This window comes from Thyridium curvatum, assembly GCF_004353045.1.
Source record: "Thyridium curvatum strain D216 chromosome Unknown NODE_70_length_221790_cov_84.609339, whole genome shotgun sequence".
NCBI classification, from domain to species: Eukaryota; Fungi; Ascomycota; class Sordariomycetes; order Thyridiales; family Thyridiaceae; genus Thyridium; species Thyridium curvatum.
The window spans coordinates 1-27,377 of record NW_022156825.1 but is presented as its reverse complement, the minus strand read 5'-3'; the positions used below and the strand labels follow the sequence as shown (position 1 = coordinate 27,377).

At 56.9% G+C, this 27,377-nt stretch overlaps 5 protein-coding genes across 5 annotated transcripts; 4 read left to right on the top strand and 1 right to left on the bottom strand.

Moving 5' to 3' along the window:
- Positions 1-3,416: 3,416 nt before the first annotated feature.
- Positions 3,417-6,226, top strand: E0L32_009529 (uncharacterized protein; the record flags this gene model as incomplete). The annotated part of the gene is made up of 2 exons (XM_031144504.1): positions 3,417-4,071; positions 4,149-6,226. The coding sequence occupies 2 exons, from the start codon at positions 3,417-3,419 to the stop codon at positions 6,224-6,226; spliced, it is 2,733 nt and encodes a 910-aa protein (XP_030990661.1).
- A 3,410-nt stretch (positions 6,227-9,636) lies between these two features.
- E0L32_009528 (uncharacterized protein) lies at positions 9,637-11,534 on the top strand (the record flags this gene model as incomplete). The annotated part of the gene is made up of 3 exons (XM_031144503.1): positions 9,637-9,652; positions 9,916-11,378; positions 11,502-11,534. The coding sequence occupies 3 exons, from the start codon at positions 9,637-9,639 to the stop codon at positions 11,532-11,534; spliced, it is 1,512 nt and encodes a 503-aa protein (XP_030990660.1).
- A 390-nt stretch (positions 11,535-11,924) lies between these two features.
- E0L32_009527 (uncharacterized protein) lies at positions 11,925-14,220 on the bottom strand (the record flags this gene model as incomplete). Its single annotated transcript, XM_031144502.1, has 4 exons — positions 11,925-13,371; positions 13,440-13,612; positions 13,674-13,898; positions 13,957-14,220. The coding sequence occupies 4 exons, from the start codon at positions 14,218-14,220 to the stop codon at positions 11,925-11,927; spliced, it is 2,109 nt and encodes a 702-aa protein (XP_030990659.1).
- Positions 14,221-16,025: 1,805 nt separating this feature from the next.
- On the top strand, positions 16,026-17,538 carry E0L32_009526 (uncharacterized protein; the record flags this gene model as incomplete). The annotated part of the gene is made up of 3 exons (XM_031144501.1): positions 16,026-16,526; positions 16,601-17,302; positions 17,404-17,538. 3 exons carry the CDS (start codon positions 16,026-16,028, stop codon positions 17,536-17,538), a joined length of 1,338 nt encoding a protein of 445 aa, XP_030990658.1.
- Positions 17,539-22,673: 5,135 nt separating this feature from the next.
- E0L32_009525 (uncharacterized protein) lies at positions 22,674-27,377 on the top strand (the record flags this gene model as incomplete). The annotated part of the gene is made up of 4 exons (XM_031144500.1): positions 22,674-22,796; positions 22,947-25,638; positions 25,704-25,735; positions 26,837-27,377. Coding segments are annotated over 4 exons (3,388 nt in total), but the record flags the coding sequence as incomplete, so codon positions are not given.

Genomic DNA, 27,377 nt, shown 5'->3' with positions numbered 1-27,377 from the left:
GGCGCGAGTGGGAGTTATCATCACGTGTGCCAGTTTCTTATCGCTTATCAATGTCCAGTCCAGCACTTGTTGATAATATGTGATCCTCCAGTCGCTCTTATCACTTTCGTGCATCTCGCCAGACTCGAGCAAAGAGCTCATCGATCTGTGCCCCGAGCTAGTTTAAACCTGCTCACTATGCTACAGCTCAATGAGAGACTGTTTTCAGCGGCGTTGTGAGGACTTTATCAAGCACTTCAATGGAAGTCTTCTCAGACTCTTCCCTGTGCTCGGAAATCTCGCCAAGTCATCTGCACAGCTTCAAGGTGAAGCTATCACCGTCAAGATCACACCTAGCGACATAGGAAACTCTCGAAAGGGGGCTGTGGCCTCTAGAGGTGAATGCCATTCCTTTTGATCAGCCACCAGCTACATGAAGTGTTAGTCAATCCCGCAGCTGCATATTGTATATTGATACGGGATCCTTCATGAATCCCCTCCCTCCCTCGACAAGCATACAACCACACAATTCCTAGCACAAAGAAGTCCCATGTTCGAGGGAAGCTTTCTCGTCAAGCCACTTAAAAGGGACGACTAAACAAGCTGGGAGAAAAACATGAAACACCAGCTGCATGGACCACTGCGCCCTTATCTGCATCATATCTCGTATTCCAGGCACCGCTTCAAGGCTGGAATGCGGTAGTGCTGAAGCCCTGCATTAGAGCTCAAATGGATATGCAAAGGCTTTCGCTCTCCAACGAAGGGTCTCCCACGAGCCCATCCACCTCGATGGTGGAGAGCGTGCCAGTTGGGAAAGGGTCTCAGCCACAAAGTACTGCAATGACACCACCGTATGACGTACGCTAGGCTCCTGATGTGCGGCGATCAGCAGAGGGGCTCCCCGACAGGTAACCTGCTTTTACCTGTACCATTATCATTTCTGGCCCGACCGCCAAGCAGAAAGAGTCAATAGGTCGGGGCAAGTGTGTGGGTAAGAAGCCAAGCCTCACATGCACATGCCGCCTGCCCATGCTTACAGCCTCTTACTTTACACGGCATTGAGCAGCGACCGGCATGGCGGATCTGGATGTGTAACTAAATTTGGACTTGAAGCCCAGCCTCTCTGTCGGGTTCAGATGGACCAGATTCCCTCTTTGTACAGTAGCCCAATCCCACAGCAGCCCTGCAGTTTGATGCTTCAACTAGAGAACGTAGCTCGCTGCAGCTTTTCTTACGAGGGCATTGTCCTGCAAGGGTAGACGTCATTGTACTTGTAGACCAAATCGCCGCGTGGTGGTCATCACTGCCCGCATGGGGACTGTAATGTGTGGCTCTTCAGCAGGGATGCCATTGCTGATCCCCCATCGGCAAATGGTGCTTGTAAGCGCATCAAGAACAACGGGTAATATTGCAAGGGCCCTTCTCATTGCTTGCTCAAACTCAGTTTTCACAGCCTGGAAATCGTCTGTGGGTAGGCATCAGATGTCGTATTGGGGGGGTTTCTTTTCCCTGATCCTACAGGTAATGATCAGGTCTACAAAGGTCCATAGCTTGGAAAAAAGCTTCTTGAAGTGTTGCACCGATGGGACCCTCATCCGTCCTGGAAGCTCCTTACCCAAGACGTTTTAGTATTCCAAGTGATCGACAAGATGTCCTGCCAAAAGTGCGACGCCTACGAAGCCCTGTCAGGAACAGCAACGTACCTTGCCCTATTCACCGGCCGAGCCTGCTCATTTCCTGGGAAGCGACCCGGTCCTGCTTTTTCTGAGGGTCTGTACCTTGCTTTTTGCCGTCTGGTGATCGACACACTTGTATTGCACAAGTAGCTCTGCCATGGCAAATCCTCTCAAGCCGGAACCGTTAACAAGGAAAACTCTAATCCATTCTTATTGACCTGCATCTCGTATGGCGAGTCCTCAATTCTCAGGCACCACAATGGTAGTCCCAGACAGGATTGGCTGGTAGTATCATGCAGGCCTGCACAGCTCAAGAGCCGGGGAGAAGCTATTTCTTTTCGAGGACGCCACAGGGACCAGTACCTGGACTAGACATCGGAAGCGTTTAATTAGCTCGGAATTCTTTATTGCACCCCGTTAGGACGCCAAGTACCTGACCTTTTTCTTCAATTCTCATTTATCAGTCGAGGCGAGCCTCCAACCGGGACAGGATCTTGCTAGAGGCCTGGTACGGCATTTGTACTCTCCTCTCTACAGACACGGCAGGCTCGAAGTTCAACCGCTTTACCACTTTCTGTTTTCAAGAAATGGGTTATCCCACTAACAAGTACAGGACCTAAACCAGCATCTTTTTTTGGCTTTTTGGTAGAGCCCGCCAGGGCTTTTTAGCGGTCGCCTAACCGGGTACGGGGCTTGTCCATGAGAACCGAGACACTGGAGGTCAATGCTTTGTACTTGTAGTTAGCTAGCCCCTGTCGCAAAGCAGTGGATGGGCGGGCAGATTTGGGACATCAAAAAAAGACTGCAAAATGCATCCATTCACCTGCCTTTTACGTCCAAGTAAGGTGATGCGGGAAATTGACCTGGAGGTGCTGCAAGAAGTGTGAAAGAGTCAGTGACGGAGGAAATCATCACGATAAAGGCAAAATGACCCAAGTCCAGGTGATGTAGTGCATGTACCTGGTTGACGTACCCTGGAGTGGGGGAAGAGGGAATGGAAGTAAATGTACCTGGCTCGTACCCGGGGGTCTGCGCGGCGCTGTATTCCCCAACTGCAGCCCACCTGGGCAGAGGGTCGAGCTCCCCAGAGCAAAGCAGCTGGAGCCCCTGGAGGTGGAAGCTGGAGTGGGAAACCCTCCGCGCGCCCTCCACCAAAAAGCCAATGCCCGCCGTGTCCGCCAAGGCGCGTCACTAAAAAAAACCCACTCTGGGCTCGAAGTGGGCGGGCAGGCTGGGCGGTCTTTGTTGTCATCCTCCTTTGCAACCCGCCGCGCAGCACAACAGCCCGACCTAAACTGACTCGAGCTACCTCCAAACCTCCAACTCTCTTGCAATCCATCCATCCATTGCCCTTCCTTGTGTTCACCTGCCTCAAGCGATGCACAGCATCTGTCATCCAAGGCTGCTGAGCTACCGACCAACCCACCAGCTGTCTCTGCCTGCAAGCTGCGCATTGCCAATCTGACAGGCCAGAGCTCATCGCCAATCAGCGACTGCGACAGCGACCCCCCGTCGCAAGCGACCCTCGCACCTCTCTCTGCTGCTGCTTGCTGCGGCCTGCTGCAGCGTCGTCACAGCTTCCAACCCATCCCACCGCGCATGCTGCTGCTGCTCCTCGCTCGCTTTCTCCCCTTCTGCCATCGCGAAATCTCATCCGCCGCCGATATAGCCATCTAATTTGCAGTGCTCCCGACTGTCGCGACCGTATTCCTGCCCCTTCCTGTCAGCTCTGGGCGAAATCCAGAGTGCGCCGTCATCACGATGACGTCCGCCGGCCACCCTCCAAACCACCCGCAGCCTCCAGCGCAGGCGAATTCGCACCCGCAGCCCGCCGCGACCCAACCCCAGGCCGCCTCCCCGCCGAGCAAGAGGGATCTCAAGTCGTGGTGGAAGGGCTTCAAGCTCGCATCCAAGAATGTGGAACAAAATGGTACTGACCCTTTCACTTCTTCCTCAGACACAGACACAGACACAGGCACCCACCCCCATCACCAAGCTGGCACCCAGGGCGGCAACGCACAGCATGACCAGTCGACCAGCTCCTTCTTCCATAACATCCTTAAGCCAGAAGATGAAGATGCCCAGGCACGAGGCGACCAGCAGTCAAGTGACGGCTCCCCGCCCGCCAAGTTCTGCCGGCGGAGCAAAGGTCTCTGCCGGCCGGCGCGATTGATCCTAGCACCCCTCAGCAAAGCCATCAAGAAGCTCAAGAAGCTCAAGAAACTCAAGAAAACCAAGACTAAGACAAGCACAACAGAGCCAACTCGACCACAGGGCATCTTTGGCGTGCCCCTGCGCCAGAGCATCACCTATGCGAACGTCGCCATCTCTCTCATTGACTCGAACGGAAAGAGCTATATATACGGCTACGTCCCGATTGTCGTAGCGAAATGCGGTGTCTTCTTGAAAGAGAAAGGTCAGTCTCAGGACATGCTTCATCCAGTCTGAAATCCAAGGTCCGTATGTGGGGTGATGGCTGACTTTGTCGGGTAGCTACCGGCGTGGAGGGCATCTTCCGCTTGAGCGGCTCCGAGAAGCGAATCAAGGAGCTCAAGGCCGCATTTGACTCACCCGACCGCTACGGTAAAGGGCTTGTGTGGGACGGGTACACAGTTCACGATGCAGCCAACGTCCTGAGGCGCTATCTCAACGACCTTCCGGAGCCCGTCGTCCCTCTCGACCTGTACGAGAGGTTCCGCGAACCGCTTCGAGGCGCAACCAAGCAGGCCGTGGGTGATGCCGAGGGTCCACAGTTTGTCGACAACTTCGACATGAAAGCCGCCATCGTCAAGTATCAGCACCTTATAACAGAACTGCCGCCACTCAACCGCCAACTACTGCTCTACATCCTAGATCTCCTGGCCGTTTTCGCCGCCAAATCGGACGAGAACCGAATGAACTCGCAGAATCTTGCTGCCATCTTCCAGCCCGGTATGCTTTCGCACCCGACGCATGCTATGGCACCTGAAGAGTACAGACTCAACCAGTGTGTCATCATCTTCTTGATCGAGAATCAAGACCACTTCCTCATCGGCATGCAAGGAACTGCAGCCGATGAGCAGACAGTACAAGCTGTGCAACAGGGTACGCCGCCTGCGAACGCGCCAGCGACCCCAGTTGTTGCTCGCACATCTGGGATCGTCCGATCGTCCTCGAGTGCCAGCGCTGGCGCAGAGAGCGTGGCCCGAGAGGGCAAGATTCGGCGGAATCGCTCGACTTCCTCGCGACACTCGAGGCAGTCGAACGGTGCGCCGAGCCCCGGCAGCCCAGCCCTGACCGCAACGCCCTCGAGCGGTCTCGGCCGAAGTAATACAGTACCTTCCAAGAAGTCACCGGCTATTGGCTCCGGTCGTTTCCAGCGGCGGCACGATCAGACGTCCAGCCCCGTCGCACCCCTGACTCCTATCGCTCAGTCACATATGCCCGCAACCCCGACTGTCCAAGAGGTTACCACTCCGCCAGAGACGCAGCCCGACCCCCAGCAAGTCTTTTCCCCGGCCGCAGCTGATGCTTCGAGCCGCCTGGCCGCCCAGGCTGGCTTACCCGCCAAGGTACCAGAGAAGCAGTTCTTGGAGCCCACCCCGGAGGTTGCCACGCCATCCAAGGAGCGCAAGCTCCAGAACCTCTTTCAGAGGTCACCGGGCAACGATGGCGATTCGCGACAGCCCAACAAACTGAGGAAGAAGAGGCTACCAGGAAGCGCCAACCCAAGCGCGCAGAGCTCGACGGCCTCTCTGCCCCGCTCTACCGGGCCTTCGCCCAGCGCCGAGATTCGTGACCCGATGGATTCTTTGGACGCTGCTAGCTCTTCCGTGCAACATCAACCTTACCCGGAGATGAAATCTGCAAGTGAAACGCCCTCCGAGCCGACGCCACGCGCCTCGCAAATCCCGGCAACCAGCACACCTCCGGCCCCTACCGAGGCAGCCCACGAACCACCGGCTCACGAGCATGCTGCTTCGTCTGGAAGTCTCCATCCCGCGAGTGCTGAGCAGTTGTTGCGGTCCAAGCGGTCGCCTCCCACTTCTCTCCACAGTTCGTTTAATGAAGGTTCTGACATGGATCAAGTGGATGAGACCTTGGCCCCGTCGGAGCGTTCGGAACCGGAGAAGGAGAAACGAAGGCTCTGGAGGCTGTCACGAAGGAAGGAAGACACCACGCACCCGTCGGTCACGTCACAACCGCAGTCGTCGCAGCAGGCTCTCGGCGCAAACACCCACGCTGAGATCAGCACCAGCTCCGTCGGCAGCACGGGTTACAAAGCCCGGAGCTTCACAGGAGAGTCGTCAGACCCCGCCACGCTGATGACGGCCGAGGGCCAATCATCGCAGGATTCGACCAAGGACGGCCGAGAGGACTCTCGAGGTCTCACCGGATGGATCAAGAACAAATACAGAGAGGCCAAGGACCACTCACGGACCAAGTCGCCACCCGCAGACCGGCCTTCTCTGGGCAGCAACATCTTGCCCTCTCGTGGCAAGAGTTTTGATCTCACGCGAAAGGCCGAAGAAGAAAAGGCCGAGGCACAACCCGAGGCGCCTTCTGCCCCGGCGCCGCCACCGCCGCAGTAAAGCTTCTTGCTTCATTGCAGGACCATCCAGCCACATGTTTGTGTGCCGGCGATGGGCCATTCATGAGAACGAGTCGTACTGTTTTGGAGTTGGCGGTCTCTACCTCGTGGTGCCTCTATACCTATCATTGTTTGCTTTTCCCCCCCAAGCCTCGAGGACGTTGAGGCACCTGAAATCCGGACATGTCTAGAGAAATGCATTTTCTTTGAAGACCGGATGTACGCGACTCGACTCGACTCGACTCGACTCGACAACCTTTGTTCTAACTTTGCGGTGCGATGGCGGTTTGCGACGGGTGCGTGCGATTGAGGATACCCTGAGTTTTGTTTCATCTGGCCTTTTGTGTTTCGGGACGTACTATATTCACACATACTGCCAGACGATCTGGGCGGTACCGGAAGATGTTCTTGTTTTGTTTTTTGTTGCGTTGAGCTCCCATTTCATCATCACCCCGAACCCCCCTTTTTCCTCTTGATGGATGATAAAAAAAAAGCATGGATGGGTCAAGGAACTCGCGCGGATGGTCTCGGCCATGTCCTGGGCGAGGTCGATTGAGGCAAAGGAAGGGCCTCTTAGAAAAACATGAGGGCAGGGCAAAGAGGCTTGGAGTTTTTGAGAGGAAGAACACCTTGTTCGAACATAGTTGTAATGAGTATTGAACCCCCCCGCCCGCGCACCTCCTCCCCTTGTCTATATTACGCGGTACTCTTCTGTAGAATGTTCCCCGGATGGTAGTTCCGGGAAAGTAATTCATATGCCCGGGTCAGGGGCTTCTGTTCGATATGTATCTGAACGATGGTTATTTCTGTGATGTGATGGGGGCGAAACCGGGAGAGAATGTGCTGTGGCTGCTGCAACATGGAATGGACGTGTGACCGGGCAGGAGATGATTTCCCTCGAACCTCCGTTACCGGCCGCGTTTTGCGTGCGTGACTGGAGCTCTCTTACAAGACGGGACGATGTGAGGAGGGGTTCGAGAACTTCCATGGCGTTTCACGGCATGAAACTTGTTGACAAAGGAGATGGACGGACGGAAATCGGCTGTATGAATTTGTCTGTCTGTACATCAGGTTGTATGCGAGTCCGAGACGTCGACATTTGCTGCTGCTGTCTTACACGCAGTAGCGCTTGCGCGGTGCAACACCACAAAAAATGTTCGAGAAGGCTTCCATGGAACCCGGCAGGCTGCATTAGGGCGTGTTTGAAGTTTCTGCACGCGGGGCTCGCTGCTTTTCCCCTTTGCAACGACCATCATATCACCTAGGTAGGTACCTTACCTAGCATTATCTTTTCATCTACTTTTGGTAGGTAGGCTCAAAAGCCTTGCCGGTCCCTTCTTGTCATTATTGCTTCAACAAGCTGGGGGGCATTCCTTTGCTCCGACACTATATTCGGAGTTTTCCTTCTAGTTTGCATTTTGCTCTAAGGAACTAAGGAGTTTCTAGGTCCAGTCTTGGGGGGGAAAAGTACCGTACACAGACCACAGCGGGCGCGGTAGTGAATGTCGAACAAGCTCTTTAGCGCTGAGCGGGAGCAGAAATGGGACTCCACAGCCATGGGCGCCAGCACTATGCTGGATCGGAGTTGGAGCGATGCTGGATGTTGGCGTCTCGGTGAACTGTTTTGGGATTGTACTGTGGACGTGTTGGTGAGCAAAGAGCTGGCTTGCGCTTGGGCAGTGAGGATTTGCTTTTCCAACATGCTCCGAGGTCGTAAGGAGATGGGTTTATATCATATCTGTGTTCCTTTTGTCAGTCATGTTGCAACTTTGGTCTGTACTCCGTCCATCGGTGGTTCCATCGGTGCTCCCGACTGCAGCACACAGAGCTACACCCGAAACCAAACACCTCGGGTAGCCTTGAGAGTTCGGATAGCTGGTTCACTGTTTACAAAGACCGGCAGAGCGAGAGAGAGAGAGAGAGAGCACAACTCCTCTTTTTGCCGACACAGGTTGCCGACTGTACAATGACTCCCCAGTCAGAGAAAACAAAAAAGGTCATGGCCGAGGATGGGCGAGTGGGAGGGCCTCGATCGAGGTTAGCGTAGGCGCCGTGGCGGCATTGGCAACGACTTAAGCTCGCCAAGTCGAAGTGGCTTAACTCCACAGCGAGCGCCGAGGTCCAGAAGCGGATGCTAAAAAGGACATCAACACGATCTGTCGTGAGGTTTGGAATCTGGCGGTTGCCAATAGGCGTGTGGGATCCATTGAAGGAGGGGGTGTTCACATCCATGTAGCACTTGTCATGCTCTTTTTGTTCGAAACCATGACGGGAGATATGCTGCGTTCCCCGGAATTTCCATGAACATGGGGGAGGGGGGTGGCTGGCTGGGATCGACATGCCTGAACGGGCTCGACGATGGATTCACTAGGATCTCTCAAGACTTTGTCACTAGCCGGCCACTGGCGTGACCCCATGGCTGCTTGCTCACTCGAGAGAAGTCTTATGCCACGGGGAGGCGAGGAGAACCGGCCAACGTAAGCTTTGCACACGAGGGTCATACGGATGCCCTCGTCGCCGTGAATAATTTCCTGGCCTTTTGTTTCGTGCGGAGATAACCGCGTGGGTTTGGGATCTGCATCCTGCTTGCAACCCCAAAACTTCCGCATGGTCCGTAGCACATCTGCTACCCCATGCGTGCCACGGTACCTACTGTGCCACGGTACTCCTCGGGCCAGTTCGCTGCTTCACGGCCGGCTGCATGCTGCTGCTGCTGCCTCTCCGGCATGGGGGCTGGGCAAAAGAGAAGAGAGGAGGGAGAATTGACGAGCGGGTAGCCGATGCGAGGGAGCTGAGCGATGGCTTCTTGGAGCCGTACCCATAAAGGAGGGGAAATGGGGGAGAAATGGGGGGCCACTGACGGGGGCCTTTTCGAAAGCTTCCAGGTTGACTATGCTCCTTTTCGGCAGGTGATGAACGCTCAGCTAGCGGGGAGCCGCACCGGTCTAGTCGGTTCGTGTGGAATTCTAAAGTTAAAAGAACGTCCCATCTGGGGGGGATGGCAAGGGAGGCAAAAGCCGAACCTGGGGTTGGTCCCGTCCCGCTGTAGTCTTTTTTTCTCATCCACCCACTCGGTGGGTTTCTCACCATATAAGACTTCCGTGACCGGTCCTTTCTTCCTACACCGGCACTTTCTTCCCACCCCTCACGACCGAGACCTGACACACGCCGTCAGACTCTTCTTTTCCCTCTTTGCTCTGCTCTCCAAGTCGGTGACAGAGTGTCGGGGATCCGGTCAAAAAGGGAAACAAAGCGGCACACCCTCTCAGCTCGTGGCCGCTTCTAGTTGCAACCTTCACAACAACCAAAAACGGTAGCTCGTTGCTGCTTGCTGGCTTACCTTTGACTTTGGACAGGGTAGTGCCTCGCAGATAGGCTCCCTCTAACCCATTGACGTCCACGAGGTCAATCATGTTTTCCAAGAAGTGTAAGCGCCTTTCCTCCTCCTTCTCCAATGTCGTGTAGTAGACGACTTCTCCTGTAGCAGCAGCGGCTTGGCGTGCCGACTTACACCAAAGTCGGCTTGGCGGCATCGTTCGCATGCGATCCCCCCGTCGTCATCGTCGCGCTTTGTAACGAGGCATTGATCCTGCCGCCTCTCTGGAGCATTGCTGAATAGCCCCTTTCTTGTTCGCGTCCGTGTGTTCATGTGTACCTGTGGTTAACGTTCCCAATGCGCCGGGCCACCAGCCTCGGAGAAGCACGCCGACCCGGTCGCGGGCAACGGCGCCGGCCTCTCGGACGAGGGCGCCTACGCGCAGGACTCGCCCGTCCGCTACGACGAGCTGCACGTCGCCTGCCCGCCGCACACGACGGAGCGCCGCCTCATGGCCAAGATCGACCTGCGCGTCATCCCCTTCATCTCCCTGCTCTACCTGCTCGCCTTCCTCGACCGCATCAACATGGCCAACGCCCGCTCCTTCAAGCTGCAGGCCGACCTCGACATGGGCGACACGACCAAGTTCAACACGGCCCTGACCATCTTCTTCGTGCCCTACGTGCTCTTCGAGATCCCCTCCAACATCCTGCTCAAGCGCTTCTCCCCGCGCGTCTGGCTGTCCCTCTGCGGCATGGGCTTCGGCCTCGTCACCCTGTGCCAGGGCCTCGTCCAGAACTACGCCGGCCTCCTGGCCACCCGCTTCTTCCTCGGCGTCTTCGAGTGCGGCATGTTCCCGGGCTGCTTCTACCTCCTGAGCATGTGGTACAAGCGCTCCGAGGCCCAGCGCCGCTACTCCTTCTTCTTCTCCTCCACCTCCCTCGCCGGCGCCTTCGGCGGCCTGCTGGCCTCGGGCATCGGCAAGATGCAGGGCTTGCGCGGGTACAACGGCTGGCGCTGGATCTTCATCATCGAGGGCGCCATCACCTTCCTCGTCTGCTTCGCCTTCCTCTTCGTCTTCCCCTCCTTCCCGGAGCAGGCCGGCTGGCTGACCGAGGACGAGCGCGCCTACGTCCGCGCCCGCCTCGAGGCCGACGTGGGCCGCAACGCCGCCGAGCGCAAGCTCGGCTTCCGCGACGTCCTGACCGTCATGCGCGACTACAAGATCCTCCTCGGCGGCTTCATGTACTTTGGCCTCATCGTGCCCGCCTACGGCTACGCCTTCTTCTCCCCGGCCATCCTGTCGACCTACAACTACGACCCCATCCAGACGCAGCTGCACTCGGTCCCGCCCTGGGCCGTCGCCTTCGGCTTCGCCATGGTCGTCGCCACGCTGTCCGACGTCACCAAGCACCGCTTCCTCTTCACCGTGGGTCCCATCTGCCTGTCCCTCGCCGGCTTCGGCATCCTCATGAACGTCCACGACCGCACCGACGTCGAGTACGCGGCCCTCTTCCTCATCTGCATGGGCACCTACAGCGCCATGCCCGTCATCGTCTGCTGGTTCAACATGAACCTCGGCGGCCACCACCGGCGCGCCATCGGCGTCGCCTGGCAGATCGGCTTCGGGAACATCGGCGGCATCATCGCCACCTACGCCTTCCTGCCCACCGACGCGCCCTTCTACCGCAAGGGCTACTCCATCTGCATCGGCTTCGTGTGCCTGAGCGCCTTCAGCTGCGTCCTGTACTTCCTCGCCATCACGTGGGAGAACCGCCGGCGGGACAAGGCCGTGCACGACGTCGGGCTGACCGACTATGAGAAGACGGAGCTCGGGGTAATTTTTTTTTTTTTTTTTTTTTTTTTGTTTCTCCTTGTTGGAATGTTTTGTGATGGGTTGGGAGTGTGGGAGAGAGAGAGAGAGAGAGAGAGAGATGGCTAACGATTTTGCTGTTTCCAGGATCTTAACCCTGACTTCAGGTACATGATCTAAGTCATTCAGAGATAAAGAAAAAAGAAAAAAGAACAGAAAGCGAAAGGATGGCGTATGTACGTGTGGAGGTGGTCTGGAAAGGAGAGCGATGGTCAGGGTTTGGTTTTGGATCAAATGGTTAGAAATACCTCGCAGGTAGAAGAAGCCGAGTCGGATCTCGATACGATCCCCGCATGATCTAGTTCTCGAAAAAAAGAGACAAATGCAAGAGAACAAGTTTGTAAAATGGATCTATCTGGTCTTTTTTTTCTTTTTGGAAGCGCGCCTTTCGTACAACACTTTCCTTTGAACCCCCCCAAACCCCGGACACACAAACCCGACACGGACCGGCACTAGCCACCAATACCCGGAACTCAGCCAAGACAAACCCCTGGATGAGATACATGAGATCTACACAGAGCGATCCTCCCCTCCGTCTACGTCCTTACCCCAGACCCCGGTATCCCAAACGACCATCAACCCTTTCCTCCTCCAGTCCTCGCTGAAAAGCCCGTTCCACCCCTCCCAGACGCGCGTGAGCCGCACCCCGAGGTCCCGCCCCTCCCCGCCAAAGTACTCCGTCAGCATGCCCTCCACGCCCTCGAACCCGACGATGTAGCGCGGCACCTCCCCCCCACGCCCGAACGCGCTGCCGTCGCCGTCGTCATCATCGCCCGCCGCCGACCGCGGCAGCCGCGGCCACATCTCCTCCTCGAGGAAGCGCCGGCCCCAGGGCCGCCGCAGGTAGAACCGGTCCGCCTCGTCGAGGTAGGCCTCGCGCTCGGGCGTGCCGGGCTCGGTGTGCAGCGGGGGCTCGCAGGTCAGGGCGCGGGCGCGCAGGCCCGGGTACACCAGGTGGCTGCGCCAGGGGGTCGAGTGGCAGGGCATGAGGAACAGCACGAAGAGCTCCTCTTTCTTCTTCTTCCCGGGCCCGGCGGCAGCTTCGCTGTCGTCGTCTGCTGCGCCGCCGATCTCGGTGGATGACTCGGTGAGGGCGGACGGGTGCGGCCCGGACAGGGGGGAGTTTCCCTGGCCGTCGGCGGCGCGGGACGGCATGAGGTCCAGGTGGTCTGGGTGCAGGCGCTCGTACTCGGAGCGCAGGAAGGAGAGGACGGTGAGCGGGGCGCGCTGGTGCAAGAGGGAGAGGTACCCGGCCAGGGCGAGGTTGACGAGCAGCAGGAGCGAGAGCAGGGGCTTGCGGATGATCTTGCGCCCGTAGGACGGTTTGGTGGTAGCGGCTGCTTGTTCGCCTTTGCGGCCTGTATCTGCGGTGGTTGTAGTAGTGGGTGGTGCCGGCGCCGTGAAGAACGACATGGCGTGGGGCGCGGCGAGGATGTGGAGGATGGGCAGGAGCGGGTAGATGAAGCGGACTTCCTTGTGCGAGATGAGCGACAGCGCTCCCACCATGGAGATGACGACAAAGGCGAGCGTCTTGAGCGTATTGGACTGCTGGACAGACACCGACGGCATGCCGACGGTAGCTTTGTAAATTCCAAGCACCGCAAACGGCAGAAAGGTCGTCGTCAGCAAGGGGATGCCCTGGGAGAGGTAGTAATGCCAGTCGTTTCGGCCGTAGAAGACGGCCAGCGCCTTGGAGATGTTGAACCGCAGGAACTCGTAGGGAGGGAAAGTCCAGAAGCCAAAGTAGAAGCGGTCCGATACGACAGACAGTCCAAGGACACAAGCTCCGCACAGGACGATCTCGCTGGAGAGGAACGTGAGGGTGGGCCCGTCGATCGGTGACCTCCCATCCAGCGTCAACCTCGTCACTGTCAAGGTGAGGATAGCTCCCCATATGAGCAGGTTCGTAGGCCGGAGAATGACTGCTACGGCCGCAAGGATCAGCGACAGACGGAGCCTGAAATTGTCAGCTGTCCAAGTCCCAGACTACTCGGGGAAAGAGAATAGTGTGGCTGCATGGCTTACCCCTGAGCACTCGTATTGCCACGAACTAGCTTTTCAGTCTTGTCGTTGGAGTCCCCGAGCAACTCCCACGGCCAATGGTATAGGGCCATTACGGTCAGAGTTGTCTCGAGGGAGTTGGAGAACGTCCTCGTTGAGCAATAAAATTGCCACGGGTTGAGCATTGTCAACCATAGCTGGGAAGATGTCAGTCAACCGAGCCTCTCCCTATGGCTTCAGGACACAAGTCTGGCATACTGTGGCCCAAGAGGCATGGCTGTTCTCTCCAAATATCTTGTCTGCAAATTTCCATGTGTAGAAATCACCCAGAGTCGCAAAGACAGACTGAACAACTTTGGGAAGCCATATCAAGACGATAGGCCTGAAAGGGGGCAGTAGAAACTTGACGATGGTGTCAGCGACAACATAAAAGCCAGCGAATAATGCTGGGTGCAATGATGACCGCAGCTGATGCTGCCATTCCTATAACACAGGTCAGCACACTGTCCGAGTCTTGCACTTGGAGATGGAGTCAAAATACCCAAGTTAGCCAGGCTCCGCTCTCGGGGCCAAAGGCGATGTTCCACGCCGGCTCGAGAGCCTGAAAGAACTCATCCGGCTGGAAGAAGGTGCGGACACACAGCGCGTTGCAGAAGCGCAGGATGAGCAAGATGAGGAATATATCTTGGGTCTGGGCGGCGAGAACATCGCGATGGAGCTTTGGCGGCTCGGGCAGGGGTTCGGGGGAGAGCCCAGCCTTCTCGCCCGTCTTGTCCGCCACGGCACGTTTCTTCTCGGAGCTCATGGCGGCGCGGCCTCACGTATCATGTTTCCGCAAGGGGATCTAGATCGCGTCCTCCGTAGCTAGCCTTTGCTAGAAGCTCGCCCGCTCACAACGTGTAATGACGGCCTGTCGTGGGCGATGACGACCGCCTGCATTAGCTACCGCCAGCTGGCAATTACAATACGTTGCCTTGCAAGGGTTCGGTCTAGGGGTTGCTACAGTGGAGTAGTCAGGTCCTCCAGTCCAGAAGTATCTCGGCAAACAAATACCAAGCCTGGAAGGCAATTTGCCGACGAGAGAGAAGGGCTTGCCTGCAGCTAAGATGGAAAATAGGTGCTAGGCTGCGGAGAACCTACGAAGTACGGGCTTCCTCAGAGCCGCAAGAGGCTCATCCAGGTGGCGTGGGCTCGTGTAGCGCTCCGAATCAGGTGGTCTAAACGAAGCCTTTAGTGGTATTTAGTGGTGGTCGTGGTGGGGGGCCAGCTCGGCGACGCCTGCCATACACGATCTGAAGGCGCACACTCATCCATGCGATCCGACTTCGACGTGCCTACCTAGGTAGATTCTCAATCCCGTGGTACACAATCTGTCCTTTCTGAAAATGTCGAGCGCGATCACGGTTCCCGACCATGCCTTGCTAATCAGGATGTCGCACACAACATGAATCAGGAATGCAACCCGTCTAGAGGTTTTCCTGAACTTGGCTCCGGGGCTCTGTTTCATATAATAAAATAGCGCCCGAACTTGCTTAAATTGGCAAGATGGCCGAGCGGTTTAAGGCGGTAGATTTAAGTTAAAAACTTTTATCGAACTCTACTGGGGAAACTCTCGTGGTACGTTAAAAGTAACAGTGAAGAAGACAACCAGTAGCTAACTTGAGTAGGGTTCGAATCCCACTCTTGTCAACTTCTTTTTGAATTTTTGTACTATTTTTTTTTTTACACTCTTTCTTTTACTTCTTTTGCTTGCTTGTTTGTTCTATCTATTCTTTTTCGCATTCATAAGAAGAATCTGTTTCTGTCTTCTGAAGCTGCCCCAATCACTCTTGTCTGTCTGAATGTCTGCCGGTATTTCGTAGCCAACATTATTCGTACTGTAGGTAGCCCAACCAGAAATTGGCCTTGACCCTCCCTGCAGCCGGCCAGCCGGTGGGGAATCCCCCAGGACTCTAGACTTCAACACTTCAGGAGACCCAAGAACAAGAAACCAGGCCCATCAGCCGATATCTGCCCAAGCTGCCCTTGGCAAAGCACAACCTGCAATGGCACGGTGCTTTCCTTGAATAACGGGATCTTGATCTCGACCCACCGGACCCCTCGAGGTGCCGCTTTCCTTCGGCATTCACCGTCGCACATGACGACGGACGATTGGCGATGGGCCGGGTCGGCCGCTTCCACTTGCACTTAGGGGTTTAGTGTGGCGTCCGGAGGAGGCTTCGCCCATGCTCCGTGTCGCCGCCGATGCCCTACTTGGGCGATGCAAGCCGACTCGTGTCAAGCTCCGCTCTGCCCTTGTTTTCCTTTCTTCTTTTCTTCGCCCGTATAAGAGCCTGTCTGCTAACATCTCTGACCAATACACACTGTTTCCTCTCGCTTTCTGCCATACTCAAGACACCAGACCGGAACAAGGCTCTGTCTGTCAATCACATCTCACTTCCTGGCCCCTCTCTTTTGCGTCTGAGATAAGATAACTCTTTGTTGGTACCAATTCGTGCGTCTTGGCATCGTAACACCACCCGCTGCTCTCCACAAGTCGTGACAAACACGATTCTTTCTCCGTCCACGGCACCTTTCAGACGACTCAATCCCGCCTCGCCAGTCGACATCATGGCCCCCCACGCCGACAACAGCGGCGCCGCTGCGAATGGCAGTGCCACCACGTCGCGGTATCACGCTTCCTCCACCAAGGGAGCCATTGCCGCCGAGAACGAGTACGCCGCCCACAACTACCACCCTCTCCCCGTCGTCTTTGCCCGCGCCGAGGGCGTCAACGTCTGGGACCCCGAGGGCAAGCACTACATCGACTTCCTCTCCGCCTACAGCGCCGTCAACCAGGGCCACTGCAACCCGGAGCTGGTCAAGGCCCTCACCGAGCAGGCTTCGCGGGCGACGCTGAGCTCCCGTGCCTTCCACAACGACGTCTTCCCCATGTGGGCCGAGAAGGTCCGCTCCGTCTTCGGCTACGACATGGTTCTGCCCATGAACACCGGCGCCGAGGCTGTCGAGACGGCGATCAAGGTCGCCAGGAAGTGGGCGTACAAGGTCAAGAAGGTCCCCGAGGGCAAGGCTCTCGTCTTCTCCGTCGGCGGCAACTTCCACGGCCGAACTGTAAGTCAATTGGAAACTGTCATAGCGGAAGGAATCGTGCGCATTGCTGACTGAATCGCGACATAAAAAAAAAGATGCTGGCCATCTCTCTGTCCATGGACCCCGAGTCCCGGGACAACTACGGCCCCTTCGTCCCCAACGTCGGCCCCTACAACCCCACCAACGGCAAGCTGATCCGGTACAACAACATTGCTGATCTCGAGGAGGTCCTGGAGGAGCACGGCAAGAACACGGCCGCCTTCATCTGCGAGCCCATCCAGGGCGAGGCCGGCGTCTTCGTTCCCGACGAGGACTACCTGGGCAAGGTCCAGGCCCTGTGCCGCAAGCACAACGTCCTGTTCATCTGCGACGAGATCCAGACCGGCATCGCCCGCACCGGCCGCATGCTTTGCTCCGAGTGGGCCGGCATCAAGCCCGACTTGGTCACTCTGGGCAAGGCCATCTCGGGCGGCATGTACCCCGTCAGCGCCGTCCTCGCCAACAAGGAGGTCATGCTCGTCGTCGAGCCCGGCACCCACGGTTCCACCTACGGCGGCAACCCGCTCGGCTGCGCCGTCTCGATGCGCGCCCTCGAGCTCGTCGAGGAGAACAAGCTGGTGGAGCACGCCGAGAAGCTGGGCAGGATCTTCCGCGGCTCCATCGCCGACTTCAAGTCGCCCATCATCAAGCTGGTCCGCGGCAAGGGCCTTCTCAACGCCATCGTCATCGACGAGTCAGCCACCAACGGCCGAAGCGCCTGGGATCTGTGCATGCTCCTGAAGGAGAAGGGCCTACTGGTACGTCTTTGACTACAACACATTTACCCTACCCCGCTCGGCGTCTGCCTGATGGTATCGTGAAGAGATATGACAAATGTGCTAACGCTGTGACACAACAGGCCAAGCCCACTCACGGGGACATCATCCGATTCGCCCCTCCCCTGGTCATCACCGAGGAGGAGCTGCAGAAGGCTATCAGCATCATTGGCGAGGCTCTGCGGGAGCTGCCTAACGCACCCAAGGCTGCTCATTAGACGACAGATCAGCACAGACAAGGGGGGGTCCCCCCAGGCTCCAGAGAGCGGCCCGTCGTCCGCTTTCAGGACCAGGCACCTGGATGGGCTGCTAGCGCCAGACGAGGGGGTTGCCAGGCGCGCGCACCAGGCCACCCAACGAGGTTTGCTCGGGTGGGATGTGTCACAGGCAACCGAAAAGGATCCAGCTCCCTGCTCCGGCATTGATCGCGGGAAGCGGGGGACCCGCCGGGTAGCTAGCTGCCTAGGAGTCACTATTGGATATAGCAGATGAGTCGAAGACCTACGGGTTGCGAAGAGAGGTTTGAGTACATGGGTCCCGGGCAGATTTGCTGCCTTTGGCCTTCATGGGTCCCTCTCGAGCTTCCATCCAACGTAGACTTTCTTCACTCAGTAGATAAGAGTGGAACGAAAAAAAAGGAAGAAGAAAAGAAATTCAAAACATCAAGATTGTCCAATCGCTTGGTACACTGTGAACCGCCAGGTGTCGTGGCTCCGCTCGACAACCGTGATCAGCAGTCCGCGTAGCTTAACACCTCGTAGTGATATCCCAAACATCCTATCTCGCTCTCAGCGGCGGGTGGCGGGCCACATAAGGTTGTGTCTGGCCCGGATCTGTCAGAAGAAGCTAACCACATCTACTGGAGATGCGTGGCCACGAGCTGCATGCTGTATGGTCGTTTAACTACGTTGCATTCTCGAACCACACATACCACACACACACACACACATCCACAGCATAACATATACCCTAGGTACGCCGAGCCAGTCACGGCCGTCCAGGTGATGCGGATTCGGTGCATGGTGGGTTGTCAATTAGGCAGTTTTTTCGATCCAGCCAACCTCCCTGGTGTCCCCCTGCTCGCCCGCCCAGAGAGGTACGTAGAGGGAGGGAGGCAGGGGGGTGGGGGAGAAAGGACCCTGTAAAAGATATCTGCAATGCACGGCTTCTTGCTGCTGGTGAGTGGAGATGGGCGGCATGCAGGCAGGCGCCCTTTTGGACCTCTTTTACATAAAAAGAAAAACCAGGGGTTGTTGCCATTGCGCGTTGTTGGCCGGGACCACGTCAACTGGGAAAGTTTGGAGATGTTTCAATCAAAAAAGAGGCATCTGAGGCTCGGAGCCGGTTGGTCCAAAAAGGTTGGAGCGGAGCGAGGGCAATGGCGGCAACCAACCCCCGCTTTTGAGGCTGCCTGCCTTTCTGCCTCTGCGAGACATCTCTAGGACTATCAGGGTCCCGGGATCTCCTTTGGAGATGAATTGTTGGACAATGGGGTTTGTTCGCCTCTTTTGGTTGGTGGGTGTGTGAGATGCTGGTCTAGGCAGACAAGGGGCCTCTGAAACCTGGGGAGGACGTTGGATAGGACAGAATGGGCTGGCTACACAGCATATGCTCTGGGGTGTCTCTTGGACGCAAAGGGTTGGACGGGCGGGAGGGCGGGCGGACAACACATAGGCAGCTGGCTGGTGGCCGTCTTGCGCGACATGGCAAAACTGAAAGGTGATGAAGCTCCACGAGGCGGCAAGCCTCGTTTGGGACTCTTGGTTGGTCGGGTCTGCTCACAGTGCGCAGCGGGCATAGGACTTAGTAAGTGATGCATGGGGGGAGAGGGGGGACATCCATCCAGGACTCATCCAGGAGTCCATGACTTGGAAGGGTTGCCTATGCACGCAAAAAGCATGTGAGTTTACTGGTTGGTCGATTGCTCTTCCGCCTGGGTTTTATGGCTCTTCTTAATACTCCAGGTTAGCAGATGTCTCTACGTATGCATGTGCCTGGGCCTTCGTGTCTCAGATTCAGTGGAACCGCCCTCATCCCATCCCATCCATCATGACCAAATTGGACGACTTGCTGAACTCTCTAGCAAATTGGGTATTCCGTATTCGGCTGTCTCGGGAGGCATTGGTGGTTGTTCAGCAGCACAGCACAACGGCGGGATCATAGACCTGATCAGTTGGTTGGAGCAGGCTGGACACACTGCTCCTGCTTCTCGCCGCCGTGATAGGCGCCCTGCTTGAAACAATCTCTACAGATGCCGGGCGTATGCCAACATGGGGTCCGCATCCGCTAGTCCACGCATGGCGTGACGGCAGCGACCGATTCGGGGTGGCTCCAAGTGGGCAACCCGGTGGATATCGGTGCTGCACAGCGCATGCAACTCAAGGTACGTACACGCCGATTGCGTATTCCCCGGCTGCCGCCGGCAGGTTTCCCTGTTGTGCCCTTGGCCGAGCGGAATGAGAAGAGCAAGGCGGTAAGATGACTTTCCCTCGACCGTATGAGGCAGACATCAATGTTTGGTCCTGCGCTGGGCAACCGGCGATGGGTAGCCGCATGGCTCTGGCTACTGCCTATGACTTTGGTGTTCCAGAACGGGAGTAGCCCACATGCACGATCTGTGAACCCCAGGAGCAGCAGGGGTTCGAAGAAGCTCCTTCGTACGGGAGTAGCTATGCTGCGCTAGAACAGCCGGGACGTTCCTGTCGCAGGGAGAGGAGGCGATCTGTCTCCCTTGCCGAGGAAGACGACAGCAATGCTACCGGCGTCTTGCCTGCTGTGGACCTACCTATGCGATGTGTACATTGTAGAGGAACGAACGGGAGGGCAAAAAGAACAACCAAAAGCATATCATGGCCCGGAGAAAGCATGGCTGACCAGACGAGTCAGAGATGGCATTAAAGCCTGTTTGTGAATCAGTGCAGCGTGGATCGACGGGAGCTGCATGATACAAGGGCCGGCCGATATCAGACAGGGCAGACAGGGTTGATGCTGGGAGAAATACCGACATGATTGCGGATATTGACGACAGTGCCCGCAGGGTGACTGGACTGCTCTCGCTCTCGCGCGGTCCCGGAGCCCAGTGCGTCTCAACAAGCTAGTACAAGCACTCGACGACGACTGTAATAAGGGTGTCATGGACAGCTCAGAGCCCAAAACGAGCGGGGGGCCACGGCGGACCACAGCGTCGATGGTGTGAGAGCCAAGGGGACACTGAGGTCTGGTGTGTGTGTGGGCGAGAGAGGATGGTGTGTCTCTACTTTGTACTGACTCGAGCTGCCCACCTCGCTCATCGTGATCTCACCGAGTCCTGCTGTTTGCGGACGGGTAGCACTGTCGCTCGAGTACCTATCTCTTGAGCGGCGACCGAAGCGGATTGCTGGTCGTGACGGCACAGTCAGGCAGCTGGATGAAACAAATCTCTGATTCATCGGATTCTCGATGGGAACCCTGGCTGCTTTGCTTCCAGAACCATCGCTGTTGTTCTCTGACTCTTATAACTGCATGCTTGCAAAGCGGAGCGCAATTTGTCAGGCGGTATCGGGCGGTGATGGACGAGAGAACAGAGAAAACAGTGGGTACGCACTAACTACGCAGTGAACCCTGAGAAGGAGCGAGTCTGGGGGATGGTGTTATCGCTCACGCCTTATCGCAACTGGCGCCTGGCCTTGTCGGTCCTGCTGGCGCTAGTAGGCGATACGGGACAGTGACCGCAGGATCCGTCGCTGGGTTTCTGGGTAAGGGTGGATCCAGGCGCCCGAGGTATCTTGCAAGTACCCTGCTGCGGCCAGCGGGCCAACATGATCCAGCGTGTCATTGTGACCAAACCATGCATTTGACCGCCTGGAAAGCATGAGCCGAAGCCCCCATCCATCCATGGATGGATCCCGCCAGCTGCCCTGGAGCCCACTGCAGGCCGCCGTAGGTCACCGCAGGCCGCGCCAGTCCAACTGATGCCCACTGATCTGCCTCGACCGGGACCTGCATGGGGGGAGGGAGCAGTTTGGAGCTAGCATGAGAAGGTACTTGCCAGAGACCACGAGCCCGCTAGCAAATGCCTGGGTACCTCTATTTGGGTGCATGGACCACGCCCATCACATCACGAGCCCATCTTCTTGTCATCCGCAAGTGATTCACGCAATCAAGAGCCAGGCGCACTGAAGCGTTGCTCGTTGATCCGGCGCGCCCTGTCTTTACTCATCGTCGTCGTCGTCGCTGTCCGGCGTTCTATCTCCCTCCCTTTTTTTCTTCTTCTCTTCTCTCGCCAACACCACACACCATTCTTCCTTTCTGTTTGGCCCTATCTCTCTCTCTCTCTCTCTCTCTCTCTCTCTCTTCCTAAGGTATCTCTCCACCGCCCTACCTCTGCCTCTGCCTCTTTGCAGTCGCGCTTCGTGCCCAGTAACTAAACCTCCTAATCCGGAAGCTTAAGGTTGCCCCATCCGCACCTATTGTGTTATGACACCCTCTTACATCCTATCCAGGCTGGCGCTGCATCGATAACTGCTGCATCCAATCTACCTTACCTACCTCGCCCCGTACACCCTCCTGCTTCCACCCCAGGTCTTATCTGAGTCATTCGGTTGTACTTGGATCGCCTACCACACCTTATCTTGTATGCAACGGTACCTCCCACCTCGCCCAGCTACATCGGCCTGTCTCTTGTGTACCTCTGTGGTCCTTCCTTCGCAACCGTCTGGTACGCATCTCTTATCCTCAACCCTTTTTCCGATCGCCGCGACTGCCATGAGTTGCCGTGGCAGCTTCTTGTCGCCCTCCTCCTACCGCCTTGTGCGCTTCGTTACCCCAGACTAACCTCAGGCATCTTGCCTCCTCGTACCAGACCCCGGCCTCAAGCACCGCACAACACGCTCTCCAAGCTCCTCCGATCGTCCTTGCTCCTCAGGCCGCCATCGACGCCTCCAGCTCTTGACGACAGCTTCCCCGCCTCCTTTCTCCTCTTGCTGCCTCTCTACATCGTCCCTCCATCAAGCGCCGGATTTGCTTCACCGGGTCCTTTCCCGTTCGCTTCTCTTACACCAGGATCTCCGGCTGTGCGAGCTCCACCGTCCCCGTCAACCTCTTGGACCACCCACTCGTCAACCAATCCCACATTCACCGTCGCGCGCGCACCAACGTCGGCCCTCGACCTCGCCCCGTTCCCACTTCTCACTGACATCTGCCTTGTGCAACACCTTTGCAGTCACCGCAAGACACCAGCCAACCCAACCCCCCATGTGAACCGAATGTGTACATGACGATAGAGCCAGCGTCACCCGTGCTCCTCAGCTCATAAGCCCATCGGGCTCGACCCTCCTGCTGCGCTTCCTGACACTTGACAACAACAATCGGGAAGATGGCGTCCTCGTCCAGTTCCTCTCGACGGGGCAGGCCCCGCGATGACTCCTGTGGTCAGTTCGTAATCGGTGCCGAGATCGGAAAGGGCAGTTTTGCCAATGTGTATATGGGCAAAGACAAGGTGAGCACACTCCTCAGAGCGATTTGTATCCTGTCCTACCCTCGCTGTGTTTGCCCTTGTCATACGGGCTGGTAGCATCAGTGTCGCTTGGTTGTTTTGGCGACGCCAGGGGACACCGATTCAAACCATCTAGAAATCATGAGCTGACAGCCATCGCCTGGTCAGGTTTCTGGTGCTGCGGTTGCGATCAAGTCTGTTGACCTCGGGCGCCTGAACAAAAAGCTCAAGGAGAACCTCTATGGAGAGATCCAGATCCTCAAAGAGCTCCGGCATCCTCACATTGTTGCCCTGCATGACTGCCTGGAGTCTCCCACCCATATCAACCTCATCATGGAATATTGCGAGCTTGGTGATCTGTCGCTTTTCATCAAGAAGAGGGAAAAGCTGGTCACCAACCCTGCCACGCATGAGATGGCCCGAAAATACCCCAACGTGCCAAATTCTGGCCTGAACGAGGTTGTCATCCGGCACTTTCTCAAGCAGTTGGCCAGTGCTTTGCAGTTCCTCAGAGAGAAGAACTTCGTCCACCGGGATGTCAAGCCCCAGAATCTTCTTCTTCTCCCCTCCCCGCAATACAGGGAATCTCACAAATCAGCTCGCCCCATCCTGACTGCGAGCCGCGACTCGTTGATACCTGTCGCTGGCCTCCAGTCATTACCCATGCTCAAACTTGCCGACTTTGGATTCGCACGCGTGTTACCATCAACGTCGCTTGCGGACACCCTCTGCGGCTCACCCCTGTACATGGCACCCGAAATACTACGTTATGAGCGCTATGATGCCAAGGCAGACCTGTGGTCTGTCGGCACCGTGCTTTATGAGATGGTCACAGGCCGGCCACCGTTCCGTGCAAGCAATCACGTTGAGCTGTTGCGGAAAATTGAAGCGGCAAACGACACAATCAAGTTTCCCAGAGAGACTGCCATTACTGCGGAAATGAAGGCACTAATCAGGCAATTGCTCAAGCGGAATCCCGTCGAACGCTTGAGCTTCGAGAACCTCTTTGCTCATCCCGTCGTCACAGGCCCGATCCCCGGATTGGTAGAAGACGATCTACCAGAACCGCAACCGCAACCGCAACCGCAACCGCAACCAGAAACAATGCCCAGTCTGCCATCTAGTCGGCGCAGTTCTCGCGACTTGCGGGCTGGTACCCGATCAGACGAGCCTTCATATCTTCCTCGCAGGCAGTCTTCGCGGCGTTACGCCTCCGAGAATGACCCCGCCCGAGAAGTATCGGGCTCGTCACCCCACGACAGGACATCGAGAACGGCGTCTAGCGAGGCTCCTCAAGGTGGAGATGCACTTGCTCGACTGAGCTACTCACCCAGGCAAGAAGCTGCAGCAGAAGGGCTGGGTATCCGGCGACCGCCTGCGCAATCATCAACATCCGCCCCGAATCGTCCGGCACTCTACGACGAGCGGAAGTCGCGGGTGTCAAACATCGCCAAACGCTCAGTTCCAGAGAACCCCTCGCCGCCTTCGTCCCTAGTGAACGAGTCGGCTAGTCGTCGAAGCAAAGGTCAGCAGGGTACAGCAGCATCAGACGAGCAAGAAAAGGCAGCCCAGGAGGTTGCCTTCGAGCGTGATTACGTGGTGGTCGAAAAGAAGCATGTAGAGGTGAACGCATTTGCGGACGAGATGGCGGCAAACCCTCGGCTCGGTGGTCAAAACACATCCCTCTCACCCAAATCTGGCCAGATGGTTCGTCGTGCAACTCAGCAAGGTAACCCTACGTCTGTGACCGGCGCAGTTCCCGCTGCCCCTTCACGCGCAATGCAGATCGCCCAAGGCTCGTCCAGACAATCTCATGAGCACAAGCCGTCTCTATCTGCCAGTCCAGGTTCCACCGCTTCATTCATCACCAAAGCCATCCACGATGCGAGCCTCCGCCTCCTTGGTGTCAAATATCCAGCATCCTTGATCGGTAAAGGACCTTCACCTCCTCAGCTGTACAGCCCCTTCCCAGCTTATCCGACCCCGGCATCCCCAGCTGGACTCATTGGGGATGGCAAACAAGGAACCCCCATCGACGAGGATGCCCGTGTGACACAGTGCATCGAAGACTATGCCACGCGTAGCGATGTGGTGTATGGCTTCGCGGAGGTGAAATACAAGCAACTTGTACCTTTGGCACCCTCGATGGACTATGGTCTGGGGGGCGTTCCTGCAGAGAAAGCCTCGTCCGATGAGGAGGATGTTTTGACTGTGGAAGCTATTGTCTCGCTGTCGGAAGAGGCACTAGTACTTTACGTTAAGGCTCTGTCACTGCTGGCCAAGTCTATGGACATTGCTAGCATGTGGTGGTCCCGCAAAACTCGTGGGGACACGAGCAACATCGCCCATGCCTCCACAAGGGATTCGACAAACACGCAGAACTTGGTCCTGAGGATCAATTCAGCTGTCCAGTGGATTCGGTCCCGTTTCAACGAAGTGTTGGAGAAGGCCGAGGTCGTTCGGTTGAAGCTGGTCGAGGCGCAGAAACGTCTCCCACAAGACCATCCGAGCCATCCTAGTAACCACTTCACCGAGCAGAGCGGCAGTATCGGCAACTCGGGGGCCGATGGCGTCCATCTCACTCCTGGCATCAGCGCCGAGAAGCTCATGTACGATCGAGCTCTCGAGATGAGCCGTGCTGCGGCTATCAACGAAATTGCCAATGATGATTTGCCCGGATGTGAGATATCATATGTTACCGCCATCCGAATGCTCGAGGCAGTTCTCGACAATGATGATGACGTGCCCAGGAGACGAGTGTCTGGGGCCAAGGAGGAGAAGGCACAGGCCAGGGACGAGAGTCCTAGTGAGATCAATGTCGACGATCAACAGGCTGTGCAAAAAGGTATGTGTGCACTTTACACATTGACATCGTGCATCCAATACGGTAGTGCTGATTTCCGTTACTAGTCATCCAAATGATTACTTCCCGCTTGGGCATGGTGCGTAAGAAGCTGCAGATCATCTCGAGCGCTTCCAAAGCACACAACCCCCAACAAGGGATGGTTCGCAGGCGCAGCGGCGACGTGACACCTCGCAGTGTCCCTTCTCACGCGTCATAGTGCGGCCTCTACCTACTACTACGAATTACGACACTGCATCATTCGCGTTATACGATTTTCTGGAGCCCCGCGGCTGACTTCTAGTTCATATCTTTATTACCTCTTCTCGCTTTGCTTTGCTTTGCCTTCCTGCTCTCGAGCCGGAGTTGACAGGTGCGCACACGGATTTTGCGTATCGCATGGATGACACCCGGACATGATCAGCATTTTATTCTCTTTTCTCTCTTCATCATCATTAGGGGCGGCAGGTCATCATACATCGGAGTTGGTTGGATGCGCTTTTGCTTACGGTATATGTCGGTCAAATCAACCCATCAGTTTGGTATTTCTGGGTCTTTCTGTTCTGTCATTACGTTCGTCGCCCTTTGGCGTCTTGGATCGGGTCAAATTCACTATTGAGAGGAAGGTGGCTACCGGCCTCAGCCTGGCCCTCCTGCAGTAACGGTCTGCATTCTAAGTGTCATTTGTATTTCCAGAGGAGGCTGTCAACCTTGTTGACAGTGCTTGAGGTAGCAAATTGGAAGTTTGTAAATGGAACACCATTTTGTGAGTTCTCTTGGAGAGTGACCGCCCTGAGACCAAGGTGAGATTAAAGAAGCTCTGTAGATAGCTGGTCAAGAGTCGAGCTCAGAGCGGATTGTGATGCCCTTGATCGCCTTCTTGCCTGCTATGCGTCTTATGCTGGTGTTAGTTAGCTGTGAGTCGAGACGACTTGATGCTTTGTAAGGGCACAATCCTTGTACATACAATGTTGTACCGCTACCACGATGTCAAAGCTCAAGAAACGAATTTGTTGACCATAATCCTTACTTATTCCATGCCATAAAGTACAACACAAGGCAGTCTATGAGGGACTGTCAAGGATCGAGTCGAGGCTCATGATGTGGCGCATTCTCCATCCCATCTCTGCAGAAACTCGTTGCAGTCAAGCGGTACAAGAGGCTCATACTCTGCCTCGGGCACCTGACTGCTCTCCATCAGCGCCCGAATCTCATCGAGCTCCCCGGCCTGCTCCGCCGGCACCAGGCCCCGCAGGCGCTCCACGTCGGCGTCGAACGCCCGCCTCTCCTCCGCCGTCAGGGGCCTCCTCCTCTCGGCCGCCAGCGCCGCCGCCACGCCCGCCGGCTCCCGCTCCCAGCCGCGGCCGGCGTCCCCGCGCCGCCGCGCGTTGGCGTGGCCGACGAGGTTGCCCCTGCGCACGACGACGACGGCGTCGACGGCGCCCGAGGCGTCGACGAAGGCGGCCGCGCTCTCGAGCCCGCGGTAGCTCAGCTCGTGGATGCGCCGGGGCGTGAGCCGCGGCGGCAGGCCCCGCGAGCCGGCCTCGGGCAGGCGGCCGTAGTAGCGCGCCAGGATGCCGAGGCGGCTCAAGCCTTCGGGCACGGCCAGCAGCGCGACGAGCACGGCGTACCCGCGCGCGCGGAAGAGCGTCGCGATGGCGCTGAAGTCCTCGGGCGCGCGGCAGGCCGACTCGACGAGCGCGTCGAGGCCGAGGTCCGCCGCCGCGGCGCAGGCGCGGGTC